The sequence below is a fragment of the Amblyraja radiata genome, chromosome 16, assembly GCF_010909765.2.
Source record: "Amblyraja radiata isolate CabotCenter1 chromosome 16, sAmbRad1.1.pri, whole genome shotgun sequence".
In the NCBI taxonomy this organism is placed as follows: domain Eukaryota; kingdom Metazoa; phylum Chordata; class Chondrichthyes; order Rajiformes; family Rajidae; genus Amblyraja; species Amblyraja radiata.
In genome coordinates this window covers 35091148-35104451 of record NC_045971.1, presented here as the reverse complement: position 1 = coordinate 35104451, position 13304 = coordinate 35091148, and the positions used below count along the sequence as shown (strand labels likewise).

Sequence of the window (13304 nt, the reverse complement as noted above, 5' to 3'; positions counted from 1 at the left end):
CAAGAGTTAGCAGGTACAAGAGTGAACCACTAAGTCAGACCAGGGCAGGGCAGAACTTGAAAAGTTATTAATGGAACTGCTAGATGTCTGAAACTGAAATCGAAGCTCCGGTGCAGGAAGTTCCGATTTTCCTGCATCATTTCAAAGACGTTCAGGGTTGTAGATTAATCGGCTTCCGCAAAATTGTTAAATTGTCCCTAATGTGCGTAGGATAGTGCTAGTGTAAGAGGTGATCACTGGTTGGCACGGACTCCGTGGGCCACAGGACCTGTTGCCGCACAACATCTCTAAACTAAACTAAACCAAAGAAGGGTCTCGGCACAAAATGTCACCCATTCCTTCTCTCCGCAGATGTTGCCTGTCCCGCTGTGTTACTCCAGCACTTTGTGTCTATCTTCTCCACAGATGCTGCCTGACCTGCTGAGTTACTCCAGCACTTTATCATAGAGTCATAGTGATACAGTGTGGAAAAAGGCCCTTCGGTCCGACTCGCCCACACTGACCAACATGTAACCATATAACCATATAACAATTACAGCACGGAAACAGGCCATCTCGGCCCTACAAGTCCGTGCCGAACTACACTAGTCCCACCTGTCTGCGCTTGGTCCGTATCTCTCCAAACCTGTCCTATCCATGTACCTGTCTAACTGTTTCTTAAATGTTGGGATAGTCCCACCCTCAACTACCTCATCTAGCAGCTCGTTCCATACACCGAGCACCCTTTGTGTGAAAATGTTACCCCTCAGATTCCTATTAATTTTTTTCCCCTTCACCTTGAACCCATGTGCCCTGGTCCTCGATTCCCACACACTGGGCAAGAGATTCTGTGCATCTAACTAAATTGTGTTTGATAAAAGATTTTGGCATCTGCAGTTTCTTTCGTCTCCCTCACCTATATCCACCTATCACTTCTGAATAAAGGTCTCAACTTGAAACATCACCCATTCCTTCTCTCTGGAGAAGCTACATATCCCGCTGAGTTACTCTAGTATTTCACCTTACACATGCGCTCAGTGCCCCAAGGCCTGCTGGATCTCCCGTTTGCCAACCATTTTACCTCCCCTTCCCACTCCCACACAGATCTTTCTGTCCTGGGCCTCCTCCATTGCCAGAGTGAGGTGACACACAAACTGAAGGAAGAGCACCTCATAGCTTACAGCCCAATGACATGAACATTGAATTCTCCAAATTAAGGAGACACTTCCCCCCTCCCCCACCTAATCATGTCCTGGAGTCTGTCCCGACACCATCCCTTTTTTCCAGCTATCTCCCCTGACTCCATCAGTCCAAAAAAGGGTCCAGACCCCATTCTCCATTGAGAATGGAGATGAGGAAACACTTTTTCACACAGAGAGTGGTGAGTCTGTGGAATTCTCTGCCTCAGAAGGCGGTGGAGGCTGGTGCTCTACTTTCAAGAGAGAGCTAGCTATGACTCTTAAAGATAGCAGAGTCAGGGGATATGGGGAGAAGGCATGAATGGTGTACTGATTGGGGATGATCAGCCATGATGACATTGAATGGCGGTGCTGGCTCGAAGGGCCGAATGGCCTACTCTTGCACTTTTGTCTATTCTCCCTTCCTGTCCAAAGTGCCGGTATAACTCAGCAGGTCAGCCATCCGTGGTGGGAAACGGATGGAGAAGTGTTCCGAATATAAGCCCTCCTTGGCCCTGTCGAGGAGCAGACAGTCAACATCTTCCCATTCATACTGTACCCTAGTGAAAATGCAAAAGTGAGCCAAGCTGCACACAGCCGACTGCTCACAGTACCAGCTGGCTGCCACTGGCCCCAAAACGTAGACATTTTAAAGTCTTGACGCATTTGATCCTTACGTAACAAATAAAGCAAGTTTTCCTGACCTCACTGTGTTCTTCAGAATTCTTCAGAATTCATGTTGTACTATCAATAATGAAAGAAAATGCCAACCATCTCCAGAAATGATAAGAAATTATTCTTGCCTCCACTACTTCAAAAATAGGTCCTGCACTTGGCAATATCGTTTGGCCGCTGTTGTATTTTATTTGTTTAATGGATTTGATTAGATTAGGAAATGTTTCCTTTCCTACAAGGGTCTTTCCTCTGAGGAGTTTCTATAGCAACATGCCCACTCTTGCCTTTCTGAAGAGACTGACGATTTGTACTGCAAGGTATGACTGATAAATAATGGATTAACTGTACAAAATAAAGATGCATTGATTCAATTGTGGTCAAATCCTAGTGAACACATTCACCCTTTTCTAATGCAGCCGTCACTAATGTTGCAGAAGAAAAAGGGCAATTATTATACACACTGTGCACAACATGCTTTTTTGATCTATTCTTCACCAGTCCTCACTATTTGAAGCCATTTCAGCCTTCAATGATGAACATTGCTTATCTCTGCTGATAGAAACTTTTAGCTTGTTAAGAGTGTGAGACAGGGAAAGGTGTGGGGGGGGGGCTACAATCAAGCCGTCCACAGTGTACAGATACATAATATTGGGTATAATGTTTAATGCAAGTACATGGATTGGTGAGGTTTCGGGTCGGGACCCTTCTTCAGTTTGATTGTAGTTGGGGAAGGAACCTGGAAGGGAGGTGAGGGTGGAACAAAGCCTCACTTGCACCTCCTCCAACTTCATCTACTCTATCCATTGTTCAAGATGTGGACTCTTATACATCGGCAAAACCAATCGCAGACTGGGCGATCGTTTCATCGAACACCTTCATTCAGCCCACCTGAACCAACCTGATCTCTCGGTTGCTGGACACTTTAATTCTCCTTCCCATTCCTACAGTGACCTTTCTGTCCTCGGTCTTGGAGGAACAGCATCTCATATTTCGCTTGAACAGCTTACATCCCTGTGGTGAATATTGATTTTTCTCACTTCAGGAGCCCCGGCATTCCCTCTCTCTCTATCCACCCCCCAACCAAGTCGCACTAGCTTCTCGTTTTCACCCAACAAACAGCTAACTATGGCCTGTTTCCTTTATCATCGTCACTTTTATGAATATATTTCATTCATTGTTCTTTACCTCTCCACATCATCATCTATATCTCTCGTTTCCCATATTCCTAACCACTCTGAAGAAGGGTCTCGACCTGAAACGTCACTCATTCCTTCTCTCCAGAGATGCTGCCTGGATGTCCTGTTGAGTTACTCCATCATTTTGTGTCCATCTTTAAGTAATAGATGGATACAGGTGAGGCGGAGCGGGGTGATTGACATATGGGCGGACAAAGGCCAGAGATGGGAAGAACAGGAAAGCCTGTGAGAGAAGATGAGCAGAATGTGAAGCCAGAGAAAGGGATATTGGTGAATGGGAAAAAGGGGGAACCGGGTCCCGTTCAGGTCGGCACAGGGAAGAGAGAGGGATAATAAGGGGAGAGACACAAAAAGCTGGAATAAGTCAGACAGCATCTCTGGAGATAAGGAATGGGTGACGTTTTGGGTCGAGGCCATTCCTCAGACTGAGTCAGGGAAGAGGGAGACTAGAGATATGGAAGGGTGAGGTGAGAAAATAATAAAAACAAAGCAGATGCTAAGGATATGCAAAAAATGACGGTTAAAGGAAACAGGCCATTGTTAGCTGTGGGCTAGGTGAAATCAAGTTACAGACAATGAGACTCAATAGGATGACTTTGAAGCTGGTATGACTTGGGTGGGGTTGGGATGGAGAGAGAGGGGATGTTAGGTTTATTTGAAGTTAGAGAAAGCAAAATTCATACCGCTATCAATAAAAGGGAGGTAGGTTGTTGGATAGTTAACTAAAATCAGAGAATGATATTTCTCAACTCGAACTATGTTTGACAAGTAGCCAAGTGTGCTGACTTGAAACATTGCCCATATTTTTTCCCCAGCACTTTGTGCCTATCCTTGGCAGACACAAGGAAATGCAAATGCTGGTTCAAACACAAAAAGTCACAAAGTGCTGGAGGCAGCATCTGTGGAGAACGTGGATAGGTGACATTCCACAGTGCTGGTGTAACTCAACGGGTCAGGCAGTATCTGTGGAGAACGTAGATAGTTGATGTTTCAGAGTGCTGGAGTAACTCAGCGGGTCATGCAGCATCTCTGGTCAACGTGGATAGGCGATATTTCAGGTCTGAAGAAGAGTCGTGACCCCAAAAATGTTCTCCACAGACAGACACATAATGCTGGAGTAACTCAGCGGGCCAAGCAGTATCCCTGGAGAGCAAGAACCTTCAGACTGAGAGTCACAGGAGAGGGAGACAGAGATAAGGAAGTGTAAGTTGTTATTCCAGCACTGTATTATCTGAATGGTGTCAGGTTTGGAAAAGTGGAAGTACAACCAGACCTGGGTATGCTTGTAAATCAGTCACTGAAAGTACAGCAGGCAGTGAAGAAAGCTAATGCCTGTTGACCTTAATAATGAGTGGAGTTGAGTCTATGAGCAAAGGTGTCTTTCTGCAGTTGTACAGGGCCCTGGTGAGACCACACCTGGAGTATTGTGTGCAGTTTTGGTCTCCAATTTTGAGGAAGGACATGCTTGCTATTGAGGGAATGCAGTGTAGGTTCACCAGGTTAATACCCAGGATGGCAGGACTGACAGATGATGAAAGAATGGGTCAACTGGGCTTGTATTCACTGGAATTTAGAACGATGAGAGGGGAACTTAACGAAACAAATAAAATTCTTAAGGGATTGGAAGGACTAGATGCAGGAAACATGTTCTCGATGGGGGAGTCCAAAACCAGGGGCGACAGTTTGAGAATAAGTGCTCGGCTATTTAGGACTGTGATGAAGAAAATCTTTTTCACCCAGAGTTGTGAATCCGTGGAATTCTTTGCCACAGAAGGCAGTGGATGCCAATTCACTGGACATTTTTAAGAGAGTTAGATCTAGCCCTTCGGGCTAACTGAATCAAGGGATATGGGGAGAAAGCAGGAATGGGGTGGTAATCATTTTCCAATGTTCTATAAACTCAGGATCAGTTCCTGTGGATTGGAGGATAGCTAATGTTATCCCACTTTTTAAGAAAGGCGGGAGAGAAAGCAGGGAATTATAGACTAGTTAGCCTGACATCGGTGGTGGGAAAGATGCTGGAGTCAATTATAAAAGATGTAATAGCGGCGCATTTGGATAGCAGCAGCAGGATCGGTCTGAGTCAGCATGGATTTACGAAGGGGAAATCATGCTTGACTAATCTTCTGGAATTTTTTGAGGATGTAACTAGGAAAATGGACAAGGGAGAGCCAGTGGATGTAGCCATTGTTATCTAAATGGCGTCAAGTTGGGAAAAGGGGAAGTACCACGGGATCCGGGGATCCTTGTTCATCAGTCACTGAAAGTAAGCATGCAGGCACAGCAGGCAGTGAATGTAGCGAATGGCCTGTTGGCCTTCTTAACAAGAGGAGTTGAGTATAGGAGTAAAAAGGTCCTTCTGCAGTTGCACAGGGCCCTAGTGAGACCACACCTGCAGTATCGTGTGCAGTTTTGGTCTCCAAATTTGTGGAAGGACATTCTTGCTATTGAGGGAGTGCAGCGTTGGTTCACACAGATTAACTCCCGGGATGGCGGGACTGTCATATGCTGAGAGAATGGAGAGGCTGGGCTTGTACACTCTGGAATTTAATTAGATGAGACATGATCTTATTGAAACATGTAAGATTATTAAGGATTTGGACACGCTAGAGGCTGGAAATATGTTCCCGATGTTGGGGGAGTCCAGAACCGGAGCCACAGTTTAAGAATCAGGGGTAAGCCATTTAGAACGGAGATGGGGAAATACTTTGTCACACAGAGTTGTGAGTCTGTGGAATTATCTGCCTCAGAAGGCAGTGGAGGCCACTTCTCTGGATGCTTTCAAAAGAGTTAGATAGAGCTTTTAAAGATAGCAGAGTCATGGGATATGGTGAGAGGGCAGGAACGGGGTACTGATTGTGGACGATCAGCCAGGTTCACAGTGAATGGCAGCGATGGCTCGAAGGGCTGAATGGCCTCCTGCACCTATTGTCTATTGACGGGCAGGGGAAGGAACGCTCACTGCCGGTGCTGCCACAGGCTGGACATGCATGTGAAACCCTTGCCACACTCAGCGCACACAAAGGGTCACTCTCGGTGCGTATCCGCTGGTGCTCCCACAGTCCCCGTGCGCTCTTGAAATGCTTGCCGCAGCGGCAGATGAAGCGGCGCTCGACGGTGTGGGTGCGCAGTCTCTCCCTCTCTCTCTCTCACACGCTCTCTCTCTGCATACAGCACCCGTTCTTGATCTTAAACCATGTATTGTGCTTTTGTATGTAATTTATTGTGCTTTATTGTGGGGAGGTGAGCTCAGCCTTCCAAGCTCAGCCTTCCAAGCCTCGATCCCAGCTCAGCCTATTTCATAAGAAAGACATTTATTTCATGGAAAATACATTTATTTCATTGAAAATACATTTATTTCATTGGAATACAACTTGGCTCCAGCGGGTTAACGAGCCAAAGTCCTTATTTACCGCAGCCAGAGTCTTGCGGACATCCACGGGCGGAGAGCGAGATCCCACCGTTCGGAGTTGAGGGGGAATGGCCGGTGGACGGGAAGCGGTGACTCCGGTTTAATCCTGACGCCTTTTGCCTGCGAGAAGAAGACAATGGAATGACGAACAGATGGGTCACGAGGGAGGGGGGGGGGGGCTGTTGATGACTGATCAGCTCGGACCTCGCTTCCCATCCAAAGAATGGAACCGTATTCTCAACTGGGCCAAGAAGGGCTTATATTAGGAACACCTCCATCCGTTTCCCAGCACGGATGGCTGACCTGCTGAGTTCTACCGGCACTTTGGAGGGGAATGGACAGACGCGTGTCATGTCTGGATCCTTCTTTAGACTGATGGAGTTTAATAATGAGTGGAGTTGAGTCTATGAGCAAAGGTGTCTTTCTGCAGTTGTACAGGGCCCTGGTGAGACCACACCTGGAGTATTGTGTGCAGTTTTGGTCTCCAATTTTGAGGAAGGACATGCTTGCTATTGAGGGAATGCAGTGTAGGTTCACCAGGTTAATACCCAGGATGGCAGGACTGACAGATGATGAAAGAATGGGTCAACTGGGCTTGTATTCACTGGAATTTAGAACGATGAGAGGGGAACTTAACGAAACAAATACAATTCTTAAGGGATTGGAAGGACTAGATGCAGGAAACATGTTCTCGATGGGGGAGTCCAAAACCAGGGGCGACAGTTTGAGAATAAGTGCTCGGCTATTTAGGACTGTGATGAAGAAAATCTTTCTCACCCAGAGTTGTGAATCCGTGGAATTCTTTGCCACAGAAGGCAGTGGATGCCAATTCACTGGACATTTTTAAGAGAGTTAGATCTAGCCCTTCGGGCTAACTGAATCAAGGGATATGGGGAGAAAGCAGGAATGGGGTGGTAATCATTTTCCAATGTTCTATAAACTCAGGATCAGTTCCTGTGGATTGGAGGATAGCTAATGTTATCCCACTTTTTAAGAAAGGCGGGAGAGAAAGCAGGGAATTATAGACTAGTTAGCCTGACATCGGTGGTGGGAAAGATGCTGGAGTCAATTATAAAAGATGTAATAGCGGCGCATTTGGATAGCAGCAGCAGGATCGGTCTGAGTCAGCATGGATTTACGAAGGGGAAATCATGCTTGACTAATCTTCTGGAATTTTTTGAGGATGTAACTAGGAAAATGGACAAGGGAGAGCCAGTGGATGTAGCCATTGTTATCTAAATGGCGTCAAGTTGGGAAAAGGGGAAGTACCACGGGATCCGGGGATCCTTGTTCATCAGTCACTGAAAGTAAGCATGCAGGTACAGCAGGCAGTGAATGTAGCGAATGGCCTGTTGGCCTTCTTAACAAGAGGAGTTGAGTATAGGAGTAAAAAGGTCCTTCTGCAGTTGCATAGGGCCCTAGTGAGACCACACCTGCAGTATCGTGTGCAGTTTTGGTCTCCAAATTTGTGGAAGGACATTCTTGCTATTGAGGGAGTGCAGCGTTGGTTCACACAGATTAACTCCCGGGATGGCGGGACTGTCATATGCTGAGAGAATGGAGAGGCTGGGCTTGTACACTCTGGAATTTAATTAGATGAGACATGATCTTATTGAAACATGTAAGATTATTAAGGATTTGGACACGCTAGAGGCTGGAAATATGTTCCCGATGTTGGGGGAGTCCAGAACCGGAGCCACAGTTTAAGAATCAGGGGTAAGCCATTTAGAACGGAGATGGGGAAATACTTTTCACACAGAGTTGTGAGTCTGTGGAATTATCTGCCTCAGAAGGCAGTGGAGGCCACTTCTCTGGATGCTTTCAAAAGAGAGTTAGATAGAGCTTTTAAAGATAGCAGAGTCATGGGATATGGTGAGAGGGCAGGAACGGGGTACTGATTGTGGACGATCAGCCAGGTTCACAGTGAATGGCAGCGATGGCTTGAAGGGCTGAATGGCCTCCTGCACCTATTGTCTATTGACGGGCAGGGGAAGGAACGCTCACTGCCGGTGCTGCCACAGGCTGGACATGCGTGTGAAACCCTTGCCACACTCAGCGCACACAAAGGGTCACTCTCGGTGCGTATCCGCTGGTGCTCCCACAGTCCCCGTGCGCTCTTGAAATGCTTGCCGCAGCGGCAGATGAAGCGGCGCTCGACGGTGTGGGTGCGCAGTCTCTCCCTCTCTCTCTCTCACACGCTCTCTCTCTGCATACAGCACCCGTTCTTGATCTTAAACCATGTATTGTGCTTTTGTATGTAATTTATTGTGCTTTATTGTGGGGAGGTGAGCTCAGCCTTCCAAGCTCAGCCTTCCAAGCCTCGATCCCAGCTCAGCCTATTTCATAAGAAAGACATTTATTTCATGGAAAATACATTTATTTCATTGAAAATACATTTATTTCATTGGAATACAACTTGGCTCCAGCGGGTTAACGAGCCAAAGTCCTTATTTACCGCAGCCAGAGTCTTGCGGACATCCACGGGCGGAGAGCGAGATCCCACCGTTCGGAGTTGAGGGGGAATGGCCGGTGGACGGGAAGCGGTGACTCCGGTTTAATCCAGACGCCTTTTGCCTGCGAGAAGAAGACAATGGAATGACGAACAGATGGGTCACGAGGGAGGGGGGGGGGGCTGTTGATGACTGATCAGCTCGGACCTCGCTTCCCATCCAAAGAATGGAACCGTATTCTCAACTGGGCCAAGAAGGGCTTATATTAGGAACACCTCCATCCGTTTCCCAGCACGGATGGCTGACCTGCTGAGTTCTACCGGCACTTTGGAGGGGAATGGACAGACGCGTGTCATGTCTGGATCCTTCTTTAGACTGATGGAGTTGGGGGAGAAAGCTGGAAAAAAGAGATGGACACACTGCAGGACTTGATTAGGGTGGAGGGGGGGGGGGGGGTAATCTCCTTTAATTTGGAGAATTCAGTGACAATGTTATTGGGCTTTAAGCTGTGAGGTGCTGTTCCTCCAGTTTGCGTGTCACCTCACTCTGGCAATGGAGGATGCCCAGGACAGAAAGATCAGTGTGGGAGTGGGAAGGGGAGTTAAAATGGTTGGCAACAAAGAGATCCAGCAGGCCTTGGCGGACCGAGCGCAAGTGTAGGGTGAAATGCTGGAGTAACATAGCATATCCAGCGGGATACATAGCATCTCCAGAGGGAAGGAATGAGTGGCGTTGCAGGTTGAGACCCTTATTCAGAAGTGATAGGTGGATATAGGTGAGGGAGACACAAGAAACTGCAGATGCTGGAATCTTGCATCAAACAAAATTTAGTTAGATGCACAGAATCTGTTGCCCAGAGTATGGGAATCGAGAACCAGAGGACATAGATTCAAGGTGAAGGGAAAAAGATTTAATAGAAATCTGAGAGGTAACTTTTTCACACAAAGGGTGGTGTGTGTATGGAACGAGCAGCCAGAGGAGGTAGGTGAGGCTGGGACTATCCCAAATTTTAAGAAACACTTAGACAGGTACACGGATAGTAAAAGTTTGGAGGGATATGTACCAAACGCAGGCAGGTTAGACTAGTGTAGCTGGGACATGTTGATAGGTGTGGGCCAGTTGGGCCGAAGGGCCTGTATCCACACTGTATGACTCGAACACGAAGTGCTGCAGTAACTTGGCGAGTCAGGGAGCATCTGTGGGGAACATGGAAAGGTGACGTTTCACAGAGTACTGGAGTACATCAGCGGGTCAGGCAGTATCTGTGGAGAACATGGAAAGGTGACATTTCGGGTCGGGACCCTTCTTTAGACTGACACGATGTTAACAGATAAGGGGGTGATCGGCAGATGAGTGGAGTAAGTGACAGGTGAGAGAAAATAAGGAGATAAAAGGGTGTGAGATAAGGAGAGAGGAATGTATATGTGTGGCTTTAAGGGACATTGGTCAGGTAGCATTTGGAGTATTGCATACATTTCTGGTCACTCCATTGCAGGGCTGATGTGAAGGCTTTGGGGAAGGTGCAGAGAAGGTTTACCAGAATGGTTTAAAAACAGGGAACTGTAGATGCTGGTTCACAAAAATAGACACAAAATGCTGGAATAACTCAGCGGGACAGGCAGCATCTCTGGAGAGAAGGAATGGGTGACGTTTTGGGTGGAGACTGAAGAGGGTCTCGACACGAAACATTACCCATTCCTTCCAGCATTTTGTGTCTACCTAAACAGTGCCTATCCACATTACGGTGTGCCAGCAGGCTGGAGGAGCGGGCAAAGGCCTTGCCACAGAGCGGGCAGGTAAAGGGGCGCTGGCTGGTGTGGACTCGCCAGTGCTCCAACAGGTGGTCAAGGCGGGTGAAGCCTTTACCACAGGACAGGCAGGGGGAGGGACGCTCATCACTGTGGGCACGCCGGTGCTGCCACAGGCTGGACATGCGGGTGAAACCCTTGCCACACTCAGCGCACTCAAAGGGTCTCTCTCTGGTGTGTATCTGCTAATGTTCCCTCAGCCCCCGTGCGCTCTTAAAACTCTTGCCGCTGTGGGAGCAGCGACTTGCTGCCATGGGCCCGCCGGTGCTGCCGCAACCCCCGCGAGCTGTCAAACGACTCGCCACAGTACGGGCAGTCATAGGGCTGGCCACTGGTGTGCATGCATTGGTGAGACAGGACATGGGAGGGCATGGCAAAGCGCTCTCCACACACCGGGCTGGGGATGGGAAGGTCGCCAGTGTGCATCTGCTGATGGGACAGCAGCCTGGAGGAGCGGGTGAAGCCCTTGCCGCACTGGGCGCACGTGAAGGGGCGCTCGCCGGTGTGGGTGCGCTGGTGGGACAGCAAGTTGCTGGACTGGGTAAAGCCCTTGCCGCACTGGGCGCAGGTGAAGGGGCGCTCGGCGGTGTGGGTGTGCTGGTGATCCAGCAGGTTGCTGGAGCAGGTGAAGCCCTTGCCGCAGTCACTGCAGGTATATGGCCGCTCGGTGTGCAGGCGCCTGTGCACCTTGAGGTGCGTGCACGCCTTGAAGAATTTTCCGCAGTCGGAGCAGGAGAAGGGCCGCTCACTGCTGTGCACCCGCCGGTGCTCCCGCAGCCCCCATAACCGGGCAAAGCTCTTGCCGCAGGTGGAGCAGCCATAGGGCTTCTCGCCCGTGTGCACCCGCCAATGCATCCGCAGGCCCGACAACCGGGCAAAGTTCTTGCCGCAGGTGGAGCAACCATATGGTTTCTCGCCCGTGTGCACCCGCAGGTGCATCTGCAGCCCCGACGACTGGGCAAAGCGCTTGCCGCAGGTGGAGCAGCCATAGGGCTTCTCGCCCGTGTGCACGCGCCGGTGTGTGTTCAGTTCCTTTGCCATCTTGAAGCTCTTGCCGCAGTCGGAGCATTTAAAGGGGCGTTCTTCCGTGTGCACCCGCCGGTGTCCCTGCAGCCCAGACAACTGGGTAAAGCTCTTGCCACAGTCGGAGCAGTCAAAGGGACGTTCTCCCGTGTGTACCCGCCGGTGGATCTCCAGCTCGCTCGGGCGCTGCCAGGACTTGCCACACACGTCACACTCATAACGCTTCTCCTTATTGTGCCCCATCGTGTGGTTCTCCACTGAAGCTCAGCCCCTCGAAGCTCAGCCCACACAACGAGCAGATGGGGGGGGGGGGGGGGGGGGGGGCTCACCGGCTCTCTAGCCCCCCTTAATGGCCGCTCATGTCCCCTTCTCTCCGTCCACAGCAAAGGCTCCTAAACCCTGCAGGAGGGCAACACAGAGGGTCAACAAGCTGGCAAACAGGACATTACTAACGTGTGAACATTACTGGTGCTTAAAGGGGGGGGAAGGGGGATGGGGAGGGGAACGGGGGGGGGAGGGAAGGTGGAGGGAGGAGGAGGTGAATGGGGGAGATATGAGGGGGGGGGAGGAGGGTAGAGGTGGTGAGGGGGCAAGTGGGGGAAGTGGGATGAGGACGGTGAATGTGAGGGGAGGGGGTGAAGGGAGAGGGGTTATGAGGGGAGAGCGGGGGGGGGGGGAGAGGGAGTTGTAAATCTAGTCTTGAAAATATCCAGTGAATAAGCGAGTTTGGCATTCTGACTGCGCATGCCCAGGTCATAGGTCACTAACTATAAACATTCTCGGCGGCTGTGCTGCTATGTGGATGCAGGTCTGCATTTCGCCCGTCGTTGGGCCCGGGTCTCCAGCACTGCGGGCGCTGTTGAGTTGCTGCTGAGCCGTCCCCTCCCGGGTGTCCCGTCCCTGTCCGGGGGCATCCGGAGATGTCCGGTATGGCCCTGGGCTGGCGGGGCGGTGGGGGCCCTGGGCTTGCAACCGGCGCGGGGAGAGGGGAGGCACTGGCTCCGGCTCGGCTCTGCCCTAGCTCCCGGAGAGCCTATTCCTGGGCGGGCCGGGGACCGTCAGCTGCGCCTCTCGCCTTGTCCAGTGGCTGTCGGTTGGCCACTTCGGTGCCGGCTGGGGTTGGCGCTTCTTCTCCGTGCTGGCTGTGGGCCTGGGGCCGCCATTGCTCTGGGCCGGAGTCCCGTCGGTCCTGGCTCGCCCCATACATCTCTGGCCGCCCCCCGGGCATGGATGGGACACAGGGGGGGGGGACGGGGGGAAGGTCCAGTGACGGTTCGGCAGCCCTTGCGTCACCGGGGACGCGGGGTTGATCCTAGCTGCGGATGAGTTGCGGGTTTGTGTGCGCGCCGAGAATGTCGAGAGGGAGAAATGGGGGGAAGGGAGAGAGGGAGAGAGAGACGAGAGGGGAGAGAGGAGGGAGGGAGAGAGAGGGAGGGAGAGAGAGGGAGAGAGGGAGAGAGAGGGAGGGAGAGGGAGGGAGGAAAGAGGAGAGAGAGGGGAGAGGGGTGGGAGGGGGAGGGGGAGAGGGAGCGGGAGGGAGGGGGGAGGAGAGAGGGAGGAGAGGGAGAGGGGGAGAGGGGCAG

At 50.6% G+C, this 13304-nt stretch overlaps 1 protein-coding gene and 2 long non-coding RNA genes across 3 annotated transcripts; all 3 read right to left on the bottom strand.

Moving 5' to 3' along the window:
* Positions 1-6345: 6345 nt before the first annotated feature.
* On the bottom strand, positions 6346-12148 carry LOC116982122. The gene is made up of 2 exons (XR_004414356.1): positions 12051-12148; positions 6346-6560 (listed from the first exon to the last, which is right to left on the bottom strand). It is a non-coding gene; the product is annotated as an uncharacterized LOC116982122 (long non-coding RNA).
* On the bottom strand, positions 8800-10007 carry LOC116982121. Its single transcript, XR_004414355.1, has 2 exons — positions 9954-10007; positions 8800-9014 (listed from the first exon to the last, which is right to left on the bottom strand). It is a non-coding gene; the product is annotated as an uncharacterized LOC116982121 (long non-coding RNA).
* On the bottom strand, positions 10633-12052 carry LOC116982120 (zinc finger protein 239-like). The gene has a single exon (XM_033035445.1). The coding sequence runs from the start codon at positions 11962-11964 to the stop codon at positions 10912-10914; it is 1053 nt and encodes a 350-aa protein (XP_032891336.1). The 5' UTR covers positions 11965-12052; the 3' UTR covers positions 10633-10911.
* Positions 12149-13304: the final 1156 nt, after the last annotated feature.

What these genes read in the sequence shown, in the direction of transcription:
- LOC116982120 (XM_033035445.1), bottom strand. Translation starts at nt 11,964, where the DNA reads ATGGGGCACAATAAGGAGAAGCGTTATGAGTGTGACGTGTGTGGCAAG.